The sequence below is a fragment of the Ascaphus truei genome, chromosome 17 (genome assembly GCF_040206685.1).
Source record: "Ascaphus truei isolate aAscTru1 chromosome 17, aAscTru1.hap1, whole genome shotgun sequence".
NCBI classification, from domain to species: domain Eukaryota; kingdom Metazoa; phylum Chordata; class Amphibia; order Anura; family Ascaphidae; genus Ascaphus; species Ascaphus truei.
The window spans coordinates 7,936,199-7,949,777 of record NC_134499.1 but is presented as its reverse complement, the minus strand read 5'-3'; the positions used below and the strand labels follow the sequence as shown (position 1 = coordinate 7,949,777).

At 49.1% G+C, this 13,579-nt stretch overlaps 1 protein-coding gene across 2 annotated transcripts; it reads left to right on the top strand.

Annotated features, from left to right (window-relative positions):
• The first annotated feature begins 2,014 nt into the window (after positions 1 to 2,014).
• Positions 2,015 to 11,723, top strand: CACNG2 (calcium voltage-gated channel auxiliary subunit gamma 2). Of its 2 annotated transcripts, none has more exons than XM_075573823.1 (3): positions 2,015 to 2,097; positions 6,001 to 6,135; positions 7,968 to 11,723. In XM_075573823.1, exons 1-3 carry the CDS (start codon positions 2,028 to 2,030, stop codon positions 8,495 to 8,497), a joined length of 735 nt encoding a protein of 244 aa, XP_075429938.1. In that variant the 5' UTR covers positions 2,015 to 2,027; the 3' UTR covers positions 8,498 to 11,723. The 2 variants fall into 2 exon arrangements, with proteins under 2 accessions (XP_075429938.1, XP_075429937.1); XM_075573822.1 differs by having other exon boundaries at positions 5,995 to 6,135.
• The last annotated feature ends 1,856 nt before the right edge of the window (positions 11,724 to 13,579 follow it).

Genomic DNA, 13,579 nt, shown 5'->3' with positions numbered 1-13,579 from the left:
TGTATTAGGAGGGGCTGAGAGGTACGTGTCCCTGATGTCTGTATATTAGGAGGGGCTGAGAGGTACATGTACCTGATGTCTGTGTATTAGGAGCGGGTGAGAGGTATGTGTCCCTGATGTCTGTGTATTAGGAGGGGCTGAGAGGTACGTGTCCCTGATGTCTGTATATTAGGAGGGGCTGAGAGGTACATGTACCTGATGTCTGTGTATTAGGAGCGGGTGAGAGGTACGTGTCCCTGATGTCTGTATATTAGGAGGGGCTGAGAGGTACATGTACCTGATGTCTGTGTATTAGGAGGGGCTGAGAGGTACGTGTCCCTGATGTCTGTGTATTAGGAGGGGCTGAGAGGTACGTGTCCCTGATGTCTGTGTATTAGGAGGGGCTGAGAGGTACATGTACCTGAGGTCTGTGTATTAGGAGCGGGTGAGAGGTACGTGTCCCTGATGTCTGTGTATTAGGAGGGGCTGAGAGGTACGTGTCCCTGATGTCTGTGTATTAGGAGGGGCTGAGAGGTACGTGTCCCTGATGTCTGTATATTAGGAGGGGCTGAGAGGTACATGTACCTGATGTCTGTGTATTAGGAGCGGGTGAGAGGTACGTGTCCCTGATGTCTGTATATTAGGAGGGGCTGAGAGGTACATGTACCTGATGTCTGTGTATTAGGAGGGGCTGAGAGGTACGTGTCCCTGATGTCTGTGTATTAGGAGGGGCTGAGAGGTACATGTACCTGATGTCTGTGTATTAGGAGCGGGTGAGAGGTACGTGTCCCTGATGTCTGTGTATTAGGAGGGGCTGAGAGGTACGTGTCCCTGATGTCTGTGTATTAGGAGGGGCTGAGAGGTACGTGTCCCTGATGTCTGTATATTAGGAGGGGCTGAGAGGTACATGTACCTGATGTCTGTGTATTAGGAGCGGGTGAGAGGTACGTGTCCCTGATGTCTGTATATTAGGAGGGGCTGAGAGGTACATGTACCTGATGTCTGTGTATTAGGAGGGGCTGAGAGGTACGTGTCCCTGATGTCTGTGTATTAGGAGGGGCTGAGAGGTACATGTACCTGATGTCTGTGTATTAGGAGCGGGTGAGAGGTACGTGTCCCTGATGTCTGTGTATTAGGAGGGGCTGAGAGGTACGTGTCCCTGATGTCTGTGTATTAGGAGGGGCTGAGAGGTACGTGTCCCTGATGTCTGTATATTAGGAGGGGCTGAGAGGTACATGTACCTGATGTCTGTGTATTAGGAGCGGGTGAGAGGTACGTGTCCCTGATGTCTGTATATTAGGAGGGGCTGAGAGGTACATGTACCTGATGTCTGTCTATTAGGAGGGGCTGAGAGGTACGTGTCCCTGATGTCTGTGTATTAGGAGGGGCTGAGAGGTACATGTACCTGATGTCTGTGTATTAGGAGGGGCTGAGAGGTACATGTACCTGATGTCTGTGTATTAGGAGGGGCTGAGAGGTACGTGTCCCTGATGTCTGTGTATTAGGAGGGGCTGAGAGGTACGTGTCCCTGATGTCTGTATATTAGGAGGGGCTGAGAGGTACATGTACCTGATGTCTGTGTATTAGGAGCGGGTGAGAGGTACGTGTCCCTGATGTCTGTGTATTAGGAGGGGCTGAGAGGTACGTGTCCCTGATGTCTGTGTATTAGGAGGGGCTGAGAGGTACGTGTCCCTGATGTCTGTATATTAGGAGGGGCTGAGAGGTACATGTACCTGATGTCTGTGTATTAGGAGCGGGTGAGAGGTACGTGTCCCTGATGTCTGTATATTAGGAGGGGCTGAGAGGTACATGTACCTGATGTCTGTGTATTAGGAGGGGCTGAGAGGTACGTGTCCCTGATGTCTGTGTATTAGGAGGGGCTGAGAGGTACGTGTCCCTGATGCCTCTATAGGATGAGAAGGGAATGCAAGGTTTGCGGGTAGAGACTGGTAGGGGCAGAGCCGCGGACTTTTATATCAACGCTGCGTATCACCCGCCGAATGCCGACCTGACACAAACCTCTTCTCTCTGCAGGGAATTTTAAGGGGATGTGCAAACAGATCGACCATTTCCCGGAGGACGCCGACTACGAGGCGGACACGGCAGAATATTTCCTCCGTAAGTCCCGTCTCTATTCCTCCCGGACCTTATTGTCCCGTCACCGCCCCGTCCTACTCGCTACTATCCTGGAACGGAACGGGACATTCGTCACGGCCGTCCCGCCCCAACCAATTCCTGGGCCGCGATTATCCGCAGGGAGACGCTACGCCGCGGCCGCCTCACCCAGGGGGGAGATTCAGGGTCGGGGGGTAACTTTATGGGGTTAGCGGTTAGGGTAGGGGGATAACTTTATGGGGTTAGCGGTTAGGGTAGGGGGATAACTTTAGGGGTTTAGTGGTTAGGGTAGGGGGATAACTTTAGGGGTTTAGTGGTTAGGGTAGGGGGATAACTTTATGGGGTTAGCGGTTAGGGTAGGGGGGATAACTTTATGGGGTTAGCGGTTAGGGTAGGGGGGATAACTTTAGGGGTTTAGTGGTTAGGGTAGGGGGGATAACTTTAGGGGTTTAGTGGTTAGGGTAGGGGGATAACTTTAGGGGTGTTAGCGGTTAGGGTAGGGGGATAACTTTAGGGGTGTTAGCGGTTAGGGTAGGGGGATAACTTTAGGGGTTTAGCGGTTAGGGTAGGGGGATAACTTTAGGGGTGTTAGCGGTTAGGGTAGGGGGATAACTTTAGGGGTTTAGTGGTTAGGGTAGGGGGGATAACTTTAGGGGTGTTAGCGGTTAGGGTAGGGGGATAACTTTAGGGGTGTTAGCGGTTAGGGTAGGGGGATAACTTTAGGGGTTTAGCGGTTAGGGTAGGGGGATAACTTTAGGGGTGTTAGCGGTTAGGGTAGGGGGATAACTTTAGGGTTTAGTGGTTAGGGTAGGGGGATAACTTTAGGGTTTAGTGGTTAGGGTAGGGGGATAACTTTAGGGGTGTTAGCGGTTAGGGTAGGGGGATAACTTTAGGGGTTTAGTGGTTAGGGTAGGGGGGATAACTTAGGGGTTTAGTGGTTAGGGTAGGGGGGATAACTTTAGGGGTGTTAGCGGTTAGGGTAGGGGGATAACTTTAGGGGTGTTAGCGGTTAGGGTAGGGGGATAACTTTAGGGGTTTAGCGGTTAGGGTAGGGGGATAACTTTAGGGGTTTAGTGGTTAGGGTAGGGGGGATAACTTTAGGGGTGTTAGCGGTTAGGGTAGGGGGATAACTTTAGGGGTTTAGTGGTTAGGGTAGGGGGATAACTTTAGGGGTTTAGTGGTTAGGGTAGGGGGATAACTTTAGGGGTTTAGCGGTTACAGTAGGGGGATAACTTTAGGGGTTTAGCGGTTAGGGTAGGGGGGATAACTTTAGGGGTTTAGCGGTTAGGGTAGGGGGATAACTTTATGGGGTTAGCGGTTAGGGTAGGGGGATAACTTTAGGGGTTTAGTGGTTAGGGTAGGGGGATAACTTTAGGGGTTTAGTGGTTAGGGTAGGGGGGATAACTTTAGGGGTGTTAGCGGTTAGGGTAGGGGGATAACTTTAGGGGTGTTAGCGGTTAGGGTAGGGGGATAACTTTAGGGGTTTAGCGGTTAGGGTAGGGGGATAACTTTAGGGGTTTAGCGGTTACAGTAGGGGGATAACTTTAGGGGTTTAGCGGTTAGGGTAGGGGGGATAACTTTAGGGGTTTAGCGGTTAGGGTAGGGGGATAACTTTAGGGGTTTAGCGGTTAGGGTAGGGGGATAACTTTAGGGGTTTAGTGGTTAGGGTAGGGGGATAACTTTAGGGGTTTAGTGGTTAGGGTAGGGGGATAACTTTAGGGGTTTAGCGGTTAGGGTAGGGGGATAACTTTAGGGGTTTAGCGGTTAGGGTAGGGGGATAACTTTAGGGTTTAGTGGTTAGGGTAGGGGGATAACTTTAGGGGATTAGTGGTTAGGGTAGGGGGATAACTTTAGGGGATTAGTGGTTAGGGTAGGGGGATAACTTTAGGGGTTTAGCGGTTAGGGTAGGGGGATAACTTTAGGGGTTTAGTGGTTAGGGTAGGGGGATAACTTTAGGGGTTTAGTGGTTAAGGTAGGGGGATAACTTTAGGGGATTAGTGGTTAGGGTAGGGGGATAACTTTAGGGGTTTAGCGGTTAGGGTAGGGGGATAACTTTAGGGGTTTAGTGGTTAGGGTAGGGGGATAACTTTAGGGGTTTAGTGGTTAGGGTAGGGGGATAACTTTAGGGGTTTAGTGGTTAAGGTAGGGGGATAACTTTAGGGGATTAGTGGTTAGGGTAGGGGGATAACTTTAGGGGTTTAGCGGTTAGGGTAGGGGGATAACTTTATGGGTTTAGCGGTTAGGGTAGGGGGATAACTTTAGGGGATTAGTGGTTAGGGTAGGGGGATAACTTTAGGGGTTTAGTGGTTAAGGTAGGGGGATAACTTTAGGGGTTTAGCGGTTAGGGTAGGGGGATAACTTTAGGGGTTTAGCAGTTAGGGTAGGGGGATAACTTTAGGGGTTTTAGCGGTTAGGGTAGGGGGATAACGTTAGGGGTTTTTGTGGTTAGGATTGGGGGATAACTTTAGGGGTTTTAGCGGTTAGGGTAGGGGGATAACTTTAGGGGGCTAGTGGTTTTGGTAGGGGCATAACTTTAGGGGTTTTAGCGGTTAGGGTAGGAAGTTTAACTTCCTTGATGAATCTTTTCCAGGAGACGGGAAAGTGCACAGTTTGTAACTGTTGTGAGAGCGCGCAGGTAACGCGCACGCAGCTTCATTATTTACAGCGGAAATGTCTGCGGGGTGGGGGTGCGGTTACTATGCGGGTGTAACAGCAGAGGCGGAATTAGGTATTTCTGTTCCCCGGGGCAAGTTCCACCAACTGCGCCCCCTCCCAATTTGTACAACCCCCCTCTCTTTCCCATTCTCTTTCTGCCTCTCCCCTTTTCTCTCTCTGTCTCACCCTCTTCTCTCACCCTCTTCTCTCTCTCTCTCACCCTCTTCTCTCTCTCCTCTCTCACTCTCTCAACCTCTTCTCTCTCACCCTCTTCTCTCTCTCTCTCTTCTCTCTCACTCTCCTTTCTCTCTCACCCTCTTCTCTGTCTCTCTCTCTTTCCCCTTCTTCTCTCTCCCTCTTCCCTCTCTCTCACCCTTCTCCCTTTCGCTCTCTCACCCTCTCACCTCTCTCTCCCCTCATTCTCTCTCTCTCCTTTCTCTGGCTCACGCTGTTAAGTCCCCCACCCCTACCTGTGGAGCAGGGGGGGAGGCACTGAGATTTGGGACTGACCTCCGGGTGGAACTGTTGTGATGGGCCCCTGCCCGCGCTCCCCGGGCCCCTGCCCGCGCTCCCCGGGCCCCTGCCCGCGCTCCCCGGGCCCCTGCCCGCGCTCCCCGGGCCGGCCTGCGGCCTAGTTCCGCCTCTGTCTCACAGTATAGGGCCGGCCTGCGGCCTAGTTCCGCCTCTGTCTCACAGTATAGGGCCGGCCTGCGGCCTAGTTCCGCCTCTGTCTCACAGTATAGGGCCGGCCTGCGGCCTAGTTCCGCCTCTGTCTCACAGTATAGGGCCGGCCTAGTTCCGCCTCTGTCTCACAGTATAGGGCCGGCCTGCGGCCTAGTTCCGCCTCTGTCTCACAGTATAGGGCCGGCCTGCGGCCTAGTTCCGCCTCTGTCTCACAGTATAGGGCCGGCCTGCGGCCTAGTTCCGCCTCTGTCTCACAGTATAGGGCCGGCCTAGTTCCGCCTCTGTCTCACAGTATAGGGCCGGCCTAGTTCCGCCTCTGTCTCACAGTATAGGGCCGGCCTAGTTCCGCCTCTGTCTCACAGTATAGGGCCGGCCTAGTTCCGCCTCTGTCTCACAGTATAGGGCCGGCCTAGTTCCGCCTCTGTCTCACAGTATAGGGCCGGCCTAGTTCCGCCTCTGTCTCACAGTATAGGGCCGGCCTGCGGCCTAGTTCCGCCTCTGTCTCACAGTATAGGGCCGGTGTGTGCTTTGGCTCCATCCTCCTGTGACTTTTTCCCGCAGGGGCAGTTAGGGCTTCCAGTATCTTCCCCATCCTCAGCGTGATTTTGCTCTTTATGGGAGGACTGTGTGTCGCCGCCAGCGAGTTCTACAAGACCCGACACAACATTATACTGAGCGCCGGCATCTTCTTCGTGTCCGCAGGTAACGGGGGCAAGAGCCAGGAGGAGGGGGCAGTGTTGCATTGTGCGACCAGCGTTTCATTGTGCGACCAGCGTTTCATTGTGCGACTAGCATTATATTGTGCGACCACCATTATATTATGCGACCAGCGTTATATTGTGCGACCAGCGTTTCATTGTGCGACCAGCATTATATTGTGCGACCAGCATTATATTGTGCGACCAGCGTTTCATTGTGCGACCAGCATTATATTGTGCGACCAGCGTTATATTTGCGACTAGCGTTATATTGTGCGACTAGCGTTATATTGTGCAACCAGCGTTTCATTGTGCGACCAGCGTTTCATTGTGCGACCAGCGTTTCATTGTGCGACCAGCGTTTCATTGTGCGACCAGCGTTACATGGTGTATTGCTGTATTATTGGGTAGCGTGGTGTAATATAGTGTGACAAGCGTAACATTGGGTCACCAGTGTAACAACGTGTCATATTCTGTAACGTTTATTGCCAGAGTAACACTGTGCACTACAGTATATAACATGTTGCCAGTGTAACATTGTGTACCCAGTGTGACAGTGACATGTTGTGTCCTGTAGACCCCAATAATAACCAGAACCTATATGTCTGTGGAAGGTGTTTGGAAGTATTAGGGTCCTGTACGGTCGGATCGGCTGGCATCCTAATGATGGGTTTCCAAACTCATTGGACTCAGTTCTGGTGATAACCAACCAGCCGGCCATTAGTGAGCAAAGATGATCCCCCTGTGCTTGTAACCGTCACACTCCGTTCTATCGCTCGCACCTTGTCACGCCGGCGCTCTGCCACGCACGCTCTGCCACGCACGCTCTGCCACGCCGGCGCTCTGCCCGCACGCTCTGCCACGCACGCTCTGCCACGCACGCTCTGCCACGCACTCTCTGCCACGCACGCTCTGCCACACACTCTCTGCCACGCACGCTCTGCCACGCACGCTCTGCCACGCCCGCTCTGCCACGCACGCTCTGCCACGCACGCTCTGCCACGCCGGCGCTCTGCCACGCATGCTCTGCCACGCACGCTCTGCCACGCCGGCGCTCTGCCACGCACGCTCTGCCACGCACGCTCTGCCACGCACGCTCTGCCACGCACTCTCTGCCACGCACGCTCTGCCACGCACGCTCTGGGTAATGTCTTGCTTCCTGAGCAGGGTCCCGTGAGCACAAAGTTGAGATCTGACCGTTTACACCATTGGCAGCCAATGGGCATGGCCGTGTAGCCTATAAATATCACCTGATATATCAGCAATTAGGTTTCCAATGCTGACCAAATAAAGGTGCAAATCATTCATATAGGATCAGAAATGTGTGTTACATGTATGACCTGGATTCTCACTCTCTCCCTCTGCTTCTCTCCTTCCCTTCCTATTCCCTCTCGCTTCCTTCCCCTCCCACAATTTCTTTCTTTCTCCCTGTGTCTTCCTCACCCTTTCTCTCCTTCTCCCACTCCCTCACTCTCTCCCACTTCAAATGATTCTCTTTCTCCCTCTCCTCCCTCTCACTTTGTCTGTTCACCACTTTCCCAACTCATTCTGTCTCTTCTCCCTCTTCCTCCATCTCACTTCCTCCCTCTCTCTCTTCACCCTTTTCTCCACCTTTCTCTCTTCCCTCCTCTCTGTTCCTCCTCCTTCCTCTCTCTTCCCTCCTCCTTCTTCTCTCTTCTTCCCTCACCAACTCATTCTCTCTTTCTCCCTCTCTCTTCTACCTCTTCATCCCACTCCCTCCATCTCACTTTCTCCCTCTCGCGCCCTCTACTTCTCTCCTCCCCTCTCCCTTCCCTCCCCATCTGCCCCTCGCCTCCTCTCTCTCCGGTTCTCCAGGCCTGAGCAACATCATCGGAATTATTGTGTACATATCCGCTAATGCCGGAGACCCTTCCAAGAGTGACTCCAAGAAGAACAGCTACTCGTACGGCTGGTCGTTCTACTTTGGGGCCCTCTCCTTCATCATCGCAGAGATGGTGGGGGTGCTGGCCGTCCACATGTTTATCGACCGCCACAAACAGCTGAGAGCCACGGCACGGGCCACGGACTACCTCCAGTCCTCTGCTATCACCCGCATCCCGAGCTACCGCTACCGTTACCAGAGGCGCAGCCGCTCCAGCTCCCGATCCACGGAGCCGTCCCACTCCCGCGATGCCTCACCCGTGGGGCTCAAGGGCTTCAACACGCTCCCCTCCACCGAGATCTCCATGTACACCCTGAGCCGCGACCCCCTCAAGTCGGCCGGGACCCCCACGGCCACTTATAACTCGGATAACAGCTTCCTCCAAGTTCATAACTGTATACCCAAAGATAACAAGGACTCTGCTCACACCAACACAGCAAACCGCAGAACCACCCCCGTATGAGACAGGACGGAGAAGGACCAGAACGGGAGAGGGAGAGAGAAGAGGGTCAGAAAGAGATACTGGAGTAGTTGCAACAATGGGGTCTGTGTATCAAGCTTTTGGCTATGAAATTAGCTTCAAAATGGCCGCCGTTTGGCTCCAAATCAAATTGACAAACTGGCCTTTTTTTGGGGCTATAAATGAAACTCCAAAACTGGCTTTTTTTTCCTCTTTTTTTTTGGGGCTGTGGATGAAATTTCAAGACCGGTGCTTTAAGCTTGTGTTTCGATCTCCGGGACCTGGGTGCGTGACAGACACGCTGAAGATGCATTAACGCAGGGAGATACTTTGTCCTGATTTTTTCCCACACCTGTCCAGTACCTCCCAACTGCCAATACAGCTCGGTCCAGCTCCATGACGCCCCGCCCCCTCTGCATTGTGGGAGTTGTAGTCTAGTTTTCCATATCAATACAAGAAAGACTACAAATCCCAGAATGCATATAGGTTGGAGTTAAGAACTAGGACTGGACCAGACCACCAAACTCCTCTGGACATTTAAAGTGAGTTGACAAACGATCTAAACACGTTTCCTCCATTTGACACAGAGGTAAAATTCCAGAGTCTGATACACAGATCTCGCAAGTGTTAAAGGCAGGTTTTACCCTTTGTATAACATCCTCAAAATGTTACCAATTAGTGTTCTGCTACAGTGCCTGAGCTAGACAAAATAACATCTAGAATATTCTACACGTTTGAAATCTAGAATAACATTCTACCATTCTGACACATAGAAAAATATTCTACCATTCTGGCATCTATCATTATTCTAGACGTCTGGAATCTAGAATAATATTCTAACGTTCCGCAATATAGTATGAAAGGCTGTCATCTAGAATAATATTCTACAATACCGCAATCTAGAATGAAATGCTGACACCTAGATAATATTCTAATGTTCCGCAATCTAGAATGAAATGCTGTCATCTAGAATAATATTCTACAATACCGCAATCTAGAATGAAATGCTGACACCTAGATAATATTCTAACATTCCGCCATCTAGAATGAAATGCTGTCATCTAGAATAATATTCTAACATTCCGCAATATAGTATGAAATGCTGTCATCTAGAATAATATTCTAACGTTCCGCAATCTAGAATGAAATGCGGTCATCTAGAATAATATTCTACCATACCGCAATCTAGAATGAAACGCCGACATCTAGAATAATATTCTAACATTCCGCCATCTAGAATGAAATGCTGACATCTAGAATAATATACTAACGTTCCGTAATCTAGAATTAAATGCTGTCATCTAGAATAATATTCTACCATACCGCAATCTAGAATGAAATGCCGACATCTAGAATAATATTCTAACATTCCGCCATCTACAATGAAATGCTGACATCTAGAATAATATTCTAACATTCCGCAATCTAGAATGAAATGCTGACATCTAGAATAATATTCTAACATTCCGCAATCTAGAATGACATTCTGACATCTGGAACCATATCCTGCCATTCTGGAATCTACGATCTTATTCTAAACTGCTGAATTCTAGAATACCATTCTGAAATCAGGAACCAGATTCTGCCACTGCAATCTAGAATATTCTTGTAAATGTCCGAAACCTAGAATACTAGTCCAAAAATGGTGAAATCTAGAAGAAGAAAAACCTATTGTCCAATTCTGAAATCTTTGCCGACCCTTTTGATCATAAATTATTGATACATAATAAATATACATATCGATTTTTGAGGTGATGTTTTAGAACGGATACAGTCTGTCTTTAAATCAGACTTGCTTGTGTGGGGATGGAACACAGGTTAATACCCTCTCTCCAAAAAAACATGCTGCATTGTATATTCATGCTGAGTATCTGTATCTAATGTTCGTTGCCGTTTAAACCAGCAGTGTGCAATATATGTTTATGTTGGTGCTCGGAAGGGAGATAATTATTGAAGGGTTCACCTAATGTTTGGCCTCCGCGCTCTGGTAGTAGGGAGACCGTAGGGGAGGTTTCTTTTCATACCCCGCGCTGCTTTATTTTGGAGTTTGGATCGCTGTTGGAAACGTAACGTGTTGCAATATAAATGTACACCGAGTATGACTTCACAGCTTCAATTACAGGCATGTAAAGGTATATTGTACGAAACATGGATTGGAAAATGAGAACAACTGGAAGTGTACAGAGATGCTCACTACCATTATACAGTGTGGCGTGTTCATTATCAGTGTATAGAGATGCTCTTTACCATTATACAGCGCAGCGTGTTCATTATCAGTATATAGAGATGCTCAGTATCATTATACAGCTCAGCGTGCTCATTATCAGTGTACAGAGATGCTCAGTATCATTATACAGCGCAGCGTGTTCATTATCAGTGTACAGAGATGCTCAGTATCATTATACAGCGCAGCGTGTTCATTATCAGTGTATAGAGATGCTCACTACCATTATACAGTGTGGCGTGTTCATTATCAGTGTATAGAGATGCTCTTTACCATTATACAGCGCAGCGTGTTCATTATTAGTATATAGAGATGCTCAGTATCATTATACAGCTCAGCGTGCTCATTATCAGTGTACAGAGATGCTCAGTATCATTATACAGCGCAGCGTGTTCATTATCAGTGAACAGAGATGCTCAGTATCATTATACAGCGCAGCGTGTTCATTATCAGTGTATAAGATGCTCAGGATCCTTATACAGCGCGGTGTGTTCATAATCAGAGTAAAGAGATGCTCAGTACCATTATACAGCGCGGCGTGATCATTATCAGTGTATAGAGATACTAGGCATCATTATACAGTGCAGCATGTTCACTTTTAGAAGGGGTTACCAGGCGCCCCCACACAAGCAAGCTGTATCACTTGAAGCGGCAAGGGACGGGGTGACAGGAAGGGGCGCAGAAACACCGAAAGGGCTACCGACCCCAAACGGCGAAAGCAAAAAAAAAACAAAAAAACGCAAGAACGAAGAAATATGAGCGAGGAAAAACACGACAAAAAACCCAAGAAGCAAAGAACGAGATTTCTTTAAAAAATAAAAAAAAGACAAAAATAAAAAATAATCAAAAACAAAAAAAGCAACAAAAAAAAAAACACGAAACCCTCGAATCGATTGAACCGAAATCTAACAAAAATGCATGAAAATCCCCCTGTGTACCTGTTCATTTTAACGATTCATTGAAATACGGGAAAACTCAAAATCGGGAAAAACCAAACGGACGAGACACGTGGGGGGGGGGCGGGGGAGGGGGCTTTAAAGGGTCTCGGGGAACAAACGGGGGGGGGGGGGGAGAGGGGAAATCCACCAGTGGGACAAGGTTCTTATTATTTCATTTTTATTTATTTTTTCGAGACAAAAATAAACGAGAACAAAACCGATTTGGGCTTTTGTGCAGAGGGGGAGGGGGCGAGGGGTTAACTTTTTCGTTTTAAGGGTGTGGGTGGCCAACTCCAGTTCTCAAGGGCCGCCATCAGGCCAGGTGTTGGGGACATCCCTGCTTCAGCACAGGTGGCTCCGTTTCGACTGAGCCACCTGTGCTGAAGCAGGGATGTCCCCAACACCTGGCCTGGTGGTGGCCCTTGAGGACTGGAGTTGCAGGACTGGTCATAATGACTGTGCCACTGGTTGAGCCACCTGCGCTGAAGCAGGGATATCCCTACCTGGCTGGTGGCCCTTGAGGACTGGTGTTGGCCCGCCACTGGTTGGAGGTGTTCGATTCCGTTGTTGTAAGGTCTTTGCTGCTGTAGGGTGGGGAGCCTTGTAGGGTGAGACACCAAAATAGCCAGACGGGTCAAGCCAGTCCGGGTTTTCAACCTGCAACGGGGGCAGTCCCACTTCAAAGACTAAACAGAAGATTGTGGTGGATTCTTGTCCTGTGGGGGAGAAAATGAACAGTTTTCTTTCCGGCGGAGAGACTCATTGTCGATGTGATCAGATCCAGTCTTTGGACATTGGCCGCCTGGCTAGTGAGCGTGTGAGGGGGAGACGAGGGTACAGAGCCGGGAGAAAGGGAGGTGTCACATACAGAATAAGACATATATATATATACATATATATATGGGACAGGCACTGCTATATGTGAAATTTATTGACAATAACTGTCGCTTTTTTGCGTATAGGAGCGCCTGTCCCTTTTCTGTATCTTTTTGGACAGTATGCACCCTTCCTTCACCCTTATTTTTTGTTTTTGTGCGTGCCAAATAGCCTTATAAAAATATATATATATTATGTGCCAGTCACCTCGATGTGTTCCATGAAACATACTCCGGGCTTTGGTTCTCTTGTAGGACTGCATCTTTAAATAGGGAGCTGATGGGAAAGAGGTAGAATGTAAGGGGTCTATCTGTCCCTGTCCTATTTACCTGTTTCATCACTCTGTATAATACACATTCAATCAGCAGGCAGCAACGTCATTCCCATAGGAAAGGTGTAAGAAGCAATAGGAGTTATAGGGAGCGGTTATATGGTGTAATAGGAGTTGTTATATGGAGAGATTATATGGGGTAATAGGAGGAGTTATAGGGAGCGGTTATATGGGGTAATAGGAGGAGTTATAGGGAGAGGTTATATGGGGTAATAGGGGGAGTTATAGAGAGGTTATATGGGGTAATAGGAGGAGTTATAGGGAGAGATTATATGGGGTAATAGGAGGAGTTATAGGGAGCGGTTATATGAGGTAATAGGAATTATAGGGAGCGGTTATATGGGGTAATAGGAGGAGTTATATGGGGTAATAGGAGGAGTTATATGGGGTAATAGGAGGAGTTATATGGGGTAATAGGAAGAGTTATAGGGAGAGGTTATATGGAGCAATAGGAGGAGTTGTCGGGAGTGGTTATATGGGGTGTTATAGAGAGACAATATATTGAGTATTAGGGGGAGTTGCATGAGACACATAATAGAATGGATTAAATTCTTCGCCCTTTTTCTGCACCGCCGCCTCCGCCAGCTCTCACCTTCGGCCTAAACCTTCCTCGTGAATGATTTCTGTTACACGTAAGGAACGTTATTTGACCACGTTTCCGATATTTACCGCAGGAAACCGGGAAATATTGCAGCGCGTTGAGACTAGAGACGTGT

Bases quoted from the DNA above. Each gene is read 5' to 3' on its own strand.
- CACNG2 (XM_075573822.1), top strand. From the start codon at position 2,028: ATGTGCAAACAGATCGACCATTTCCCGGAGGACGCCGACTACGAGGCG. The intron at 2,098-5,994 runs GTAAGTCCCGTC...TTTTTCCCGCAG, and splicing joins CACGGCAGAATATTTCCTCC to GGGCAGTTAGGGCTTCCAGT. The intron at 6,136-7,967 runs GTAACGGGGGCA...CCGGTTCTCCAG, and splicing joins CATCTTCTTCGTGTCCGCAG to GCCTGAGCAACATCATCGGA.